This window comes from Miniopterus schreibersii, assembly GCF_964146895.1.
Source record: "Miniopterus schreibersii genome assembly, chromosome: 8".
Taxonomy (NCBI): Eukaryota; Metazoa; Chordata; class Mammalia; order Chiroptera; family Miniopteridae; genus Miniopterus; species Miniopterus schreibersii.
This window is the reverse complement of record NC_138109.1, coordinates 39,681,834-39,693,883: the sequence shown is the minus strand read 5'-3', so window position 1 is coordinate 39,693,883 and position 12,050 is coordinate 39,681,834. Positions and strand designations below refer to the sequence as shown.

The window sequence follows — 12,050 nt, the reverse complement described above, 5'->3', positions numbered from 1 at the left end:
CTGTGAACGGCTCCTGGACTGCTCAGAATCACCAACCGCTTAGGAAACTTGTTTTTAAGCAACTTCTCTCATTCTATTTGCAAGCAAACTTCCTTAGGTTACAGGGGTCGTAGTTCCAGGTCCCATCTACAAATGCCTCACAGCTACTTCTGAAAGCGATAGCTGGTTTGAGGAGAATCAGGCAAATTCGTTAGGGGGTGAAAGGACAGTGAAAATAGACACAGGTTGCCCGGCCAGGCGTGGCTCAGCGGTTGAGCATCGACCTAGGATCCAGGAGATCGAGGTTTGATTCCCCGTCAGGGCACATGCTGGGGTTGCGGGCTTGATCCCCAGTCGGGGGTACGCAGGAGGCAGCCAGTCAATGACTCTCTCATCATTGATGTTTCTATCTCTCTCCCCCTTTCCCTTCCTCTCTCTGAAATCAATAAAGATATGTTAAAAAAAAAAAAAAGAAAAAGAAAAAAGAAAATATACATAGGTCAGTATCTTAGAGTCCTGACTTCCAAACACAGGTGATCTTCTCGAGCGGAAAGCACTATGGGCCTGAAATCAGAGGCTGGGTTTCTGACAGGCTTCACCAGCTACAGAGACTTAGATGAGCTGCCAACCTTACAGGCACAATACTAATAGGCAGAAAGAGAAAGAAAGAAATCCTATTTCATTGGATTCTTTGGAAAATTAATGATAATGTTATACATGAAACAACTCTGTTGGCTGCAAAGCCCTAACAAATGGAGGAATTAAGTATAATCATTTGATTCAGCCAGTGGCTGGGATCTTACAGAGAATTTGAATTATCAGATAGTTTTTTTAAAAACCTGAGATGCAGCATGGCATAACGACCAAGGACAAAGCCCTGGACTCAGGATAACCAGTTTCAAATCCTGGTTCTCCCACTGTGTGATCTTGAACAGGTTACTTACCTTCTCTGTGCCCGTTTCCTTATCTATAAAATGGGGGTAATATTAGTGCCTACCTCACAGGGCTGCCCTGAAGTCTATGGGAGTTAAAATACTTAAAGAACTTAGAATGGTTCTTGGTACTCAAGATGCTTGATGTGTTAATCATTACTACACTATATAATTTTCATCAAGCAGGCAAAGGTGGACTGGAATTCAGTAGCCTGCACTACAGAACAAAACCACTGCAGCAGAGGGAAGAAGATACACTAAGCTTTTGACAAGCAGCGCTGAAATGTACTTCATTTTTAACTCTCTGGGGCACTCTCTCTCTAGGAGAGAAAGGTAAGTCATCAAACTCCCAGGAAAACTCTGCCTCCTCTTCCCCTCCCCCACCCCCTTCATATGCAAAAACAGTAACTGGCACCCCTCAAAGCCCTCTTTCTTCTTCATTACTCTCCCATCCCCTGAAGGCCAGCTTCATTCCGAGATGATGGCCCAGTTAAGAACACAGGAGACCTTGGGCAAGTCCATGGACACCAGGACAGCTGCAGAATGTTTAGCTCCTTTCCTATCTCAGCTCCTTCCCATCCTTCAAGGCTTGCATCATATCCCTCTTCCTCCAAAAGACCTCTCCCTTCTCAGGATTCTGCATCTATAATTGCTAACTCTGCACTCACTGGCTGTATAATTATTTTCCAACCGCCTATTTTATTGCTCCTAAAAGGTAAATTCCCCAAGAGCTAGATATAGTTCTAGATACCCAAGGGTGCTTAGCACAATGCTAGAGACACTGTAGGTGTGCCATCAACTTGGGAAAGGGGTTAATTCACTGGACTCATGTAAAGTGGACAGATGCAAACCAGTCTGGGCCTCTACTCCTCCCCAAGCCCAGGATAGATGCTGCTATCAGACCACAGCATTCCTTCCCAGAGATCCTGGAAGAACCTCAGAATCCTTCTCAATACTGATCCACAGGTAGCCGATAGCAACTGGCTGGGAAAATGAGCCCTTATGCCATCTCCGCTTCCCAGGCACTTCCTTAACTGAGTCTCCATAGCATGGGCGCTTAACTACCTCTGCCATAACTACACAATCAATTGTACAGAGCTGTTGACTTGTCTGCTTCCACTAGACCTGTGTCTTTCAAACTTTGGATCGTGAGAACCCAAAAATAACCCAAATCAGCATATACAGAACTGAGACTAAAGTTTCCCAAAACAATATTCACCTTCATAATGTAGTGCAGACTGGTATTTCTTATTCCTGTTATAGTCTATCTAAAAATGCTGGTCCTGACCCAAGAAAAAATATATATCTCAATCCTGTCTAGGAAGTATTTTATGGGTTAAGCCTACAAGTGACAGTCATTGCTTCCAATCTCCTGCTATTGGCTAATATCTAGTCACATAACCTCACTTAACTTCAAGGGAGCTGGGAAATGGAGTCTAGCCACATGCCCAAGAAGAGATGGAAACAGATTTGGTGATTAGCTAGCAATCTCTGCCATAGCAAAATACTGGCTCACAATAAGTGCAGAGAAAATGTATGATCAGTGAATGAATGGGGAACGTGGTAGATTCTGGCCAGAGTTCCAGGAGTGTTATAGTTTGTGATTGGGCATTGTGATTCTCTCCAAATTCACACATGTGCAAATACCTTTCCCCACCCAAAGCAGAGCTGAGTCCAAAAATCTGGATTAGGGCAGGTGGGGAAGATACCAGAGAAACTAGCTTGGTGTCTTCCCTTCCACTTGAGGACAGCACAGACACTTACTCTTCCAACAACCACTGGCCTGGTGAAAAGGAGCACAGCAATGACAAGCACACGGCTTTTGAGGCAGGTAAATCCTGACCAGGCCTCTCTCGGGTAGATAACTACAGCACAACACTCGCTAACACCCACTATGTGTTTGAACAGTACTGAGCATTTTTCTACACGTTATCTCACAGCATCCTCACACTAAGTCTATGAAAGACACTAATGTTCTCCCTCTGACCCTCCAATTCCCCAAATGAGAATTCCTGTCTCTCTGTTCCCTTAGCACTTTTTTCAAAACCCTTTTTTATAGCTCACTTGTGAGAGGTCCACATGGAGGGCCACGTCTGTTCATTCTGTCTCCCCAACTACACTTTGAAGACAGTGAAAACAGCATACGCTTGTGAGTCAAAATACCTATGTTCAAATGTACAGGTTCAAATGCCAAATCCTATCTGAACAGTTGTGTGAGGTTGGCCAAGATACTGACCTCCCTGAGCCTCGATTTCCTTACCTGTAAAGTGAGATTAGAAGTCCAACTTCAAAGGGCTGCTGGGAAACATAAGTCTAGCATCTAGAAAGAACTATGCCTGGCACATAGTAGGTTCTTTAAAAAGGAAGACTTCCCCCCGCCCCCACACTCCATCTCCCCTTGAGGGCAGGGACAATGTTTTGTTTCTGGGCACTAACACTATATCTTGCACATAATAAATATATAATAAATGTTAGCTGAAATGCATTGAATGACAAGCTTTACTGTTGAAAAACAAAAATAAAAAACACAAACCCTGCCATGGTTTTTAGAAGTCCTTTTTATCTCCCCTGTCCCTTCCCACACACTTCATTACTCTTCTCTCTTTGGGTAACATGAACTTTTTTTTGTTAGAAATTTTAAATGGCTAACAGAGCACCTCAGGATTCCTTCCTCCAGCCATTATCCTTCTCTTTCAAGTTGTGCTCAGCAAGATTATTTGGATATTGGAGCTAAAAACGGTCAGATTACAAGTGGAGGTCCCTGAAATGTAACATTCCCCATTGCAGGATTCTGGAATTACACCAAGCACCAGGGAGAGGTTGCTCTTCCCCAAAGAGCTCGCTGTTCTGAAAAAGCCTTTGTTTTAGGACTTTGTAAAACTGCACTGTGGAATCTCTTCCCATCCAGGTCCCCAGCACCGGCCTGGGTACTGTTCAGATCTAGAGTGTCTATATGCTGCTCCCTGCAAAACAAAACTCTCAGGAGTCTAAAAATATTGTAAAAATCACTGCTTCTCTGAGTCTTGGTTCATATCTCACAGCATAACAATCATTGTTTTGGAGCCAAATTTTCTAATTTTTCCAGCAAGCCCCTGATAATGATAGTGGCTAACACACATTATATTCACAAGGTCCATGATGCTGTTAAGTGTCTTATGTCCAGTATCTCCTTTAATTATCACAAAACTCTGTGAGTCAGATTTCACTGTTACCCCCATTTTGCAGAGGAGGAAACTAAGGCTCAGAAGGTCAAAGAACTTTGCCCAAGGTCACACAGCCGGTAAGCAGCAAAACCCCCAATTCAAACCTTCATCTATCAGATTCAAATCCCATTCCATTTCTGTTACTCCATACTGCCTCTTTAAATGGCTATAAAAGAAAGTCCTTTCTGTTTAGAAATATTTGAGAAAATAAACAGCTTGAACTGGTTGCTCTTTTAGGTCCCTTTCCCCTCTTTAAAAAAAAAATTTTTAAATCTATGATTCTATGGAGAGAAGGGTGGGGGGAGGAAATGTAAGGAGGCCAAACATTACGAGGCTTGGCTTATCAGTATTTAATAACAGCTTTGGGATCAAAACTCTACAGAACCTTATTTATGGACAGACAGTTACTGTTAAGCAGAGCCTTTTATTTTCATCTGAGGATGTTGTAGCCTTCTACTGTCTTTCTATTAGTGAGAGATGGGGTGTGAAATTTGCTGGCCCTGCCAAGATTATCCCATTAAATTATCTGCCCTCTTCCAGTGTAATTCACTCAGGGGCAACAGTCTGAGACTTGGGCCCTGTGGATGTCCTGGGCTTTCGGAGGGGGGAGGTGTGAAGGAAAAAGTTCAGGTGGTGGTAGCATCCCAATGACAATAACATCAATCCACGTTTCACTGCCTTACCAAAATAAAGTGGACGCCACAATTATCCCATTCCTAAACAAACTGAAAACCCCAACCGAGCTTACTGCAACAAAGAGAGAGCCTTTTTACTGCTGTTTATTTGTATTTTGTATTCGTTAGCTTTTTAGATATTCCTGGCATGCAAGTCAGGCTCCATGTAACAAGCAGCTGCATTTAGTTAAGGATTTCGAAGAGTTCCCCCCACCACTCCCGCCGTCCCCTCCCCCTCAGCTCCAGAGAACTTTCTCAGACTCCTAGAAGACTATTTCTTTCTCTTCGTGTGTCTGCAGAACAGTCTCTCCTGTCACCCCTCGGGGAATAGGTAAGGCCAAGCTGAGGCCCTTCTGTTTGAGAAGGAGGCCTCGGAGACTTCAGCGTTTCCCAGCTGGGGCTGGATTTGCCAGGGTCTGGTCCACATCGGGGCTGTGGAGCTGGCAAGCCAGCTCTCCCACCAGCGAGCACTCTAATAAATCACCCCAACTCAGTCCACAACCAAGATGCAAATACAAAGGCACTTCATCAAACTATATCTCATCGCTGGTTGGAAGGAATCGCCAGACACACTCCTCAAACCTCATCAAAATTGCAATTCATTACAACAGTGTAATTCCTCCTGATCAGAGCGCAGACCATTGGAGGCCCTTCAGGCCCATTTATGAGTTACAGCAACACTGGCTTGGGGAACCCCAGCACAGGAAAGAAAAATTGAAATGGGCTGTCTCCAACCATCTCTTATAACCCCTAGATATGGCTAAGAAAACGCCCCTTTGCTACTTTTAGAAAACCTGGGGAAAGGGCACCTTTGGCCCATTCATAAAGATAGTGTAAATTCTAAGAAGTTAATAAAAGCCATGACCTCTCAGGGTCTGTAAGCTCAACAAAGCCATTTCCTAGTCATGTGACCTTAAAAAAGTAACTTAACCTCTCTGTGCCTAAATGTAAATGAGCTATTTATGCCTTCTTCTTAGTACGGTTATTGTGAGGATTCAGTGAGTTAATACTTGCAAAATGCTTAGAATGGTAACTTGCCCAAACACAAGTGTTTGTTAAATAAATTGTAGTAGCAGAAGCATCTCAGAATGCTTGTGTTTAGGGAATTACATTCTTAGTTGAGGTCAAAGGACTTGGCATCATTCTTCAGCTTCTCCCAGGCCTAATAACAACCAGCCTGGCGAGAGGGAAACTGGAAAGTGAGGAGAGGTAGAGGTTCCATGGTTATGCAGATCTGGGCTAAGGTCCAGGACACATCACCAACCCTAAACCCCTTGTTACCCACCCAGAAAGGCAACTCATTGCTCCAGGCATCAAACACTCCAAACCAATGGTTCCTATCTTTGGGGGATGCTAATTTTCTCAAAAAATCAAATTATAGCCAAAACATAAAACTACAAAAATGCACATAAAATTCTGTGTATCATTTCTAGGGGTCCACACATCCTCAATTTCCAGTACCCCAAGTTAAGACCCTCTAGGCTGGGTGCTCTTCTCCGGTACTGACATATATGGTTTCACTTAAAACTCGTAATACACTAGTAAAGCTCAGAAAAACTAATTCACATACCCAGTATGTGGCAGAGAAAAGATTCAAACGCAGGTCTTACACGCCAATGATTGTGCTCATAACCATAAAGCTCTACTATTAAGTTCTACTGCATTCCCTTCATTCTAGAAAATGCAGCAAGAAAAGGTAAAACCCTTGAAAATACACTGTGTTGCATTTTACGTATGACCAAAAAAGTTATTCTCCATTTGTTCAACAAAAATCTATGGACCACATACTATCTATGTGTATACACATATGCCATTTATATGTGGATATATATTTACATCAATATACATAGTCTACAGAGCATTGCATTCTCCATAGGATGCTGTGTAAAATTTTCAAAAATATTTAAAATGGGGTATGTGGTCACCATCAGACCACAGCCAAATTGGATACTAATGGATGCAAGTGACACACCATTTACTAACTTTCTAACTTTCAAGTCTAATTTGAGGCCTATGCTCACCGCACAGGAGATGGAGAGGAAAATATAGACTAAAGTTGAGTTTTTAAAAGGACTTCTAACTAAATATCAGAAAGATAATCCAAGGCATCAGGGTAGCAAACAGCCTACCAAGTATGCTGAAGCAATATTGGAAATCAGATATTTTCCACACACTGCCAGGCTGGGTTTGACCACACCCTTTGTCTATTGGGCCTCTGTGTGGCTCTGTCTAGGGAGTGTTTCCAGGACTCTCCAATAAAGTTGGGGTGGCTGACTTGGCCTTCAGTGTTATTACCCTCAAGAGACCTATTCTAAAGGTAGACAGGTCAGACACCTATTAAAATGGCATTGGAAAGTTTACAAAATGACAGCAAACACAGTAGCAGGCCACCTCCCTCTCAAGTAGCCAAACCACAGAATCTATGGGATTCTGAGAAAGGCCCAGGCAGGTTCCACAGACTCTGGGTTCTGGGTGCAGTTATAAAGGCTTCAGCTTCCTAGAGAGGTTTAGCTCTGCGTAGATAGGTGGTGGATGAGGAAATCAACAATGCACATACCAGAAAAAATAAATTTAAAGGTTTTTCTCCTCCTGGCTAACATGATAACAAAGTCACAGAAGAAATGCTGAGCTTTTTAAATAAATAAATAAACGAAACATATCTCCCCTTTATGCTGATTTCCTGAGCCAGTGTCTGAGTTACCTTAGGAATCTTGGATCAGACAAGAAAGTAAATCTGAGTTCCACTAGAAGCTCTGTCCCCAGTGAAAAGGTCAAATATGCACAGAAACAGAAAGGGATTTCTAAGACAACAAATGAGACAATAATAACAGATTTGAGCTCATTATTGAAGAGTTTGGAATAGGCAATACTCTTTTTAAAAATTTTAAAAATCTATAGACAGTTAAACAAGATAGAATTTTGGTGAATGCTGATATCAAAATTGTCATACCCTCAGCAAAATCACTGCATGGACCTTTATTTAAAGTAGATGACCACAGAAAGGTGTGCTCCCCACCCCCCCACCGCCCATGATCTAAAAGCAACCACTGTTGAAAGGTTATGTAGAAAGGAGTCAGAGGATATAACAGGATTAATCAAGGCCCCAAACTAGGATCCCTACTTTAGTGAGAATCACCTGGTCATCTCCACCTCCATTTGCTGGGCAACCTGACATCAGCAGGATGTTTACACTGTTTAGCAGCATGGCCATTTTTCACTTTTCACCCAGGTGTTGTGGCCTGGGGCCAGATGTTAGGCATCATGGAAGCAAACATCCATGTGACCAAACTGTTTACATTTCATTGGGATTTTCACCGCAAAGGTGCACTCCCAGCTGATGTACATCTTAATCACAATTAGAAGCTCTATTTACCCCTGGAGCCTCCAGATTAGCACAACCTCTCCGATAGGGTCAGTTTCAGAATCATCCTCAGAAAATGTGGTTCCACTTCCCCCAAAACATCTCTAAGAAATCAATATACACACACACACACACACACAACTTCCTTCCAGGGTGTGTTTTCTACCATGAAGATTATTAGCTAGGTATTAGTAAAAATGAATTCTGAAATTACGGTCTATGTAGTGAATAGATCTTTTCCCCTCAACTGCAAAATAGCCCAGAGCCTTTTCTCTCCCTAAACACAGCCTAACTAAAATGAAAGATGCATGATAAAAGAGCAGAGGCTACTTATCCGCACGGGTTTGGGCTGGGAGTGGGGGAGGAAAGAATCAAGGGGCTCCCGCACCCCCTCAAGGGATGCATGTTAAAAGTGAAGCCCAAGACCCTGGAGACTTTAATCAACTTTCCCCCTCCAACCTCCAAAGAATGCATCGGCTGTCTCCGCGGGCGCAGCCGGGCGCTTCCCCCTCATTGTGTACCGGCTCGGGCGCAGCACGGATCCAAGCTTCCCGCAGCGAACTGAGACGCTCCGGCTTTCGGGGGAGTCTTTCTCTAACTGTTGCAATTGTCTTTGGAGATTACCAAAATCAAGTATGCAGTGGACGGCTTTTCCTCCCTTGTTTGCAACACACACACACACACACACACACACACACACACACACACACACGTGCACACTCACAGCACTCGGGCCGCAGGCCGCCTCTGACAGCACGTTTTGCACAAAGTGGAGGCGGCAACGGCAGCGCACACTTTGTGGCCTCCCTCGTGACCCTCCCGAAGGCTGAAGAGCCGGGGCGGTGGAGAGGCGAGGCCGCCCGAGTCCCGGGAGGACTGAGCTTTTGTTTGGGTGGGTCTGCGGACAGCCTGGGCTCTCGCAGGAACCACCGAAAATACAAAGTGCCTCCTGGACCGCGCCTTCCGGGACGGCTGCTATTTAGGAGGGCGGACTGGCCTGAGCACCGAGAAGGGTCCCGCTGGAGATGGGGCGACCGAGAGCACGGAAGCGCCCCGCGGCCCCATGAACCCCAACCCCTCCACGCTGTCAGCGCTGACAACTGCTGCTGGGCGCCCAGGAAGGAGCGCCCGGGCGCGCCCCCCGCCCGCAGCGGGGCTTCGGGGCAAATCGTCGCCGGCCTCCCCGGCGCCCGGAGTCGCGTTCGCGAGACCCGCCAGGGGTCACGGCCGCTCCCGACGCGCGCGCGCGGCTCTTCCTGCGCGCCCAGCGCCGCGCTCGCCGGCGGGAGGGTGCGCGAGGGCCGGGTGGGCGCGGGAGCGGCGGACGCGCCTCTTACCTTGGGCAGCGGCCCCGCGCGCCGCCAGCAGCAGCGCGGCCAGCAGCGCCGGGAGCGGCGGGCGCGCCCCGAGGCGGCGCGGCCGGTGCATTCCTCCTCTGGCGGCGGCGGCTCCCAGGCCGCGCGCAGAACATCCACGGGCTCTGCCCGGGGTCCCAGCCACTTCGTCCCGGCTGCTCTCCCCGCAGGATGTTGGGGGCGTCGGCAAAGTTCTTTGTCCCTCTAACCTGCTCCCTCGCCTCCGCCCGGCAGCTTCGGGACCCCGTAAGCGCGGTCCCTGCCCAGCCCTCCGGCTGCAGCCTCGCCTCGGCCGGCCGGTCAGTCCCGGGCTGTCCGGATCTCACGAGCCGAGGGCGAGTGCCCCCAGCCGGGATGCAGAAGAGCCAGCGCTGCGCCCGCGGACTGTGGTCCCGGGTTCCCTCCGCGGCGGCTGCTGCGGCTCCTCCTGCTCCTCGCGCTCCCTCTCTTGCTCTCAGCCTCCCGCAACTTGTCACTTTCCACCAACTCTCCAGCCGGAGCCCGGACCAATGGCAGGCGCGGGCCTAGGCCGGCGACCCAGCGCCCTCTGCTGCCGCCTCTCCACACGCGCACCCTGCCACTTCCCAGAAAGTTGTCGCTCCCGCGCGTCCCGCACGCCCACCTCCCCTCCCCCATCGTGCCTCGTACCTTAGCCCTGCGGCCCTGGAGGCAATTTGACCGAAGGGGAAACTGAGGCCCAGGATGACTTGTCCAGGATCGCAAACCGATGGCTTAATTAGGAGGCACAGATTCTGTCAGTCTCAGCTCTGCCACTGTTGTGTGACCCTGGGTACTTGAATACTTATTGATATCATACAATTTCCCTTTTGATTTCCTCTACCCAAGTGACTTATATTTCCCATTTTGTCTTTAATTTCTAGTTTCATTGCCTTGAAATCAATGTCATCTGTACTGCTTCCCTTTGGAGATTTATTGAGGATTTCTCTGTGGTCAGTTTTTGTCAATGTCCCATGGTCTCCAGAAAGAAGGCATTTTTCTGTATTCAGAATGCGAAGATAGATGACTATTTTAACTTGATCCCCTTTATATTTATTATGTTATTTAGGCTTTCTGTATCTTTGCTTTTTTGGGGGGGAGGAAAGAGGGACATTGAAGTCTCCTACTAACAGTATGTTTTTGTCTGTTTCTCCTGGTTCAGCTTTATGAATTTTGTGATGTATAAATATTCATGACAGTTTGACTTTTCCTGTGGAGGGGGCCCTTGATCATATAAAGTGGTGAGTACCTGCTGTGTTCCAGGCCCTGCTCTAGGCTCTGAGGATATAGGCATCATACAGACACCAGTCAGTCTTGCCCTAAGGAACACTGAGAAGCCCACAGTCTATGGATCACTTATTGAATACCTGCTGTTTGCTCAGTGCTTTGTGTGCATTTGCTCATAAATCTTCCATTGACACTTTGTAAAAAGTCATTAAAATTGTATACCACCTTGCCCGTTTACATAGGTTATCCCTATATCACAATTTTAGAAATTGAAATGCAAACAGAAAATAAGTAACTTGCCTGCTGTCATGCAGACAATGGGTGGCCAAGCCAACACAGTCTCTGCCATGATGGAGCTAAAAGTTCTTGGCTAGAGCCTGGCGTATAACAAGCACTCAGTGACGGTGGCTGTTACTGCTGCAACAATAGCCTCTAAGAACCCAGCTTTAGGATTTTATACTGAGCAGTCACCTCATTGAAACCAAGGACTTCTAGCCCAAGCTATGTCCCAGCAGGTCATAGATTCACAGCCCTCTGCCTTCAGGCAGGTGAATGACTAGCCCACGTGGGACAGTCATTTATTCTTCTCCAAGACTTCAGGGCAGGAGAATCCCTAACTGCCTTGGCTGCTTCCCCCCTTTCTATCACTCTGACCTGAGGTCAACGGATGATAGACAGAGAGGCCTTGGGTCAGCCAGTTCACTGCCCAAAAAGGCCTGTCCTCCAAATTTCTCCGCCTGAGACCCATTCAATCCCATCTCAGTTATCTCCAGTTACTTGCCGGAGGAACTTACTGCACAAGGTTCTCTTGTTGGAAAACTGTCTTTGATGGTCAGCCACAATATACCACGGTCCAGAAATCAGAGGAAACTCAGTGACACTGCACATTGCTGAACAGTCTTCCATCATCTACCGTACAACACAGTGGCCAGACACAAGGCTTTCCCTTCCACCCACCCCAGCCCCAACCCCCACCCAGGTATCTTAGGTAACAATGGCTGCCAGGACTAAGTATACAGAACTTAATGGCACTTTTATCAGTACTTAAACCTTCCAGGAACTTAATCACAGAATCATAGACGTGAGGAATGTGACAGCTGGAAAGGACCTTGGAAATTAACTAGAATACCCCCCTCAGCATTTTATAGAGAAGAAATCTGGGACTCAGGGAGGTGAAAATTCCTTGCCCAAGGTCACACAGCTGACCAGAACCAGAACTGGAACCTACTTCAACCAGTTAAGACCTGGGTAAGCACTCCTTCAGTCATCCCAGATCCTATAACATACTAGTTCCTAAAGGACAAGTTAGAAAAGGCTCTTCC

The 12,050-nt window shown here is 46.6% G+C and overlaps 1 protein-coding gene across 2 annotated transcripts in view; it reads right to left on the bottom strand.

The window, feature by feature from the left end:
- The window catches only part of ROR1 (receptor tyrosine kinase like orphan receptor 1), a 346,156-nt gene extending 336,186 nt beyond the window's left edge, over positions 1–9,970 (bottom strand). The window contains exon 1 of one of the 2 annotated variants that reach the window (XM_081143788.1): positions 9,487–9,970. In XM_081143788.1, coding sequence (XP_080999914.1) covers positions 9,487–9,577 — 91 coding nt within the window. In that variant the 5' untranslated portion in view covers positions 9,578–9,970. Of the gene's footprint in view, positions 1–8,608; positions 8,691–9,486 lie in introns of those variants that run through there. The other variant, XM_081143789.1, reaches the window with a different exon arrangement.
- Between the last annotated feature and the right edge of the window lie 2,080 nt (positions 9,971–12,050).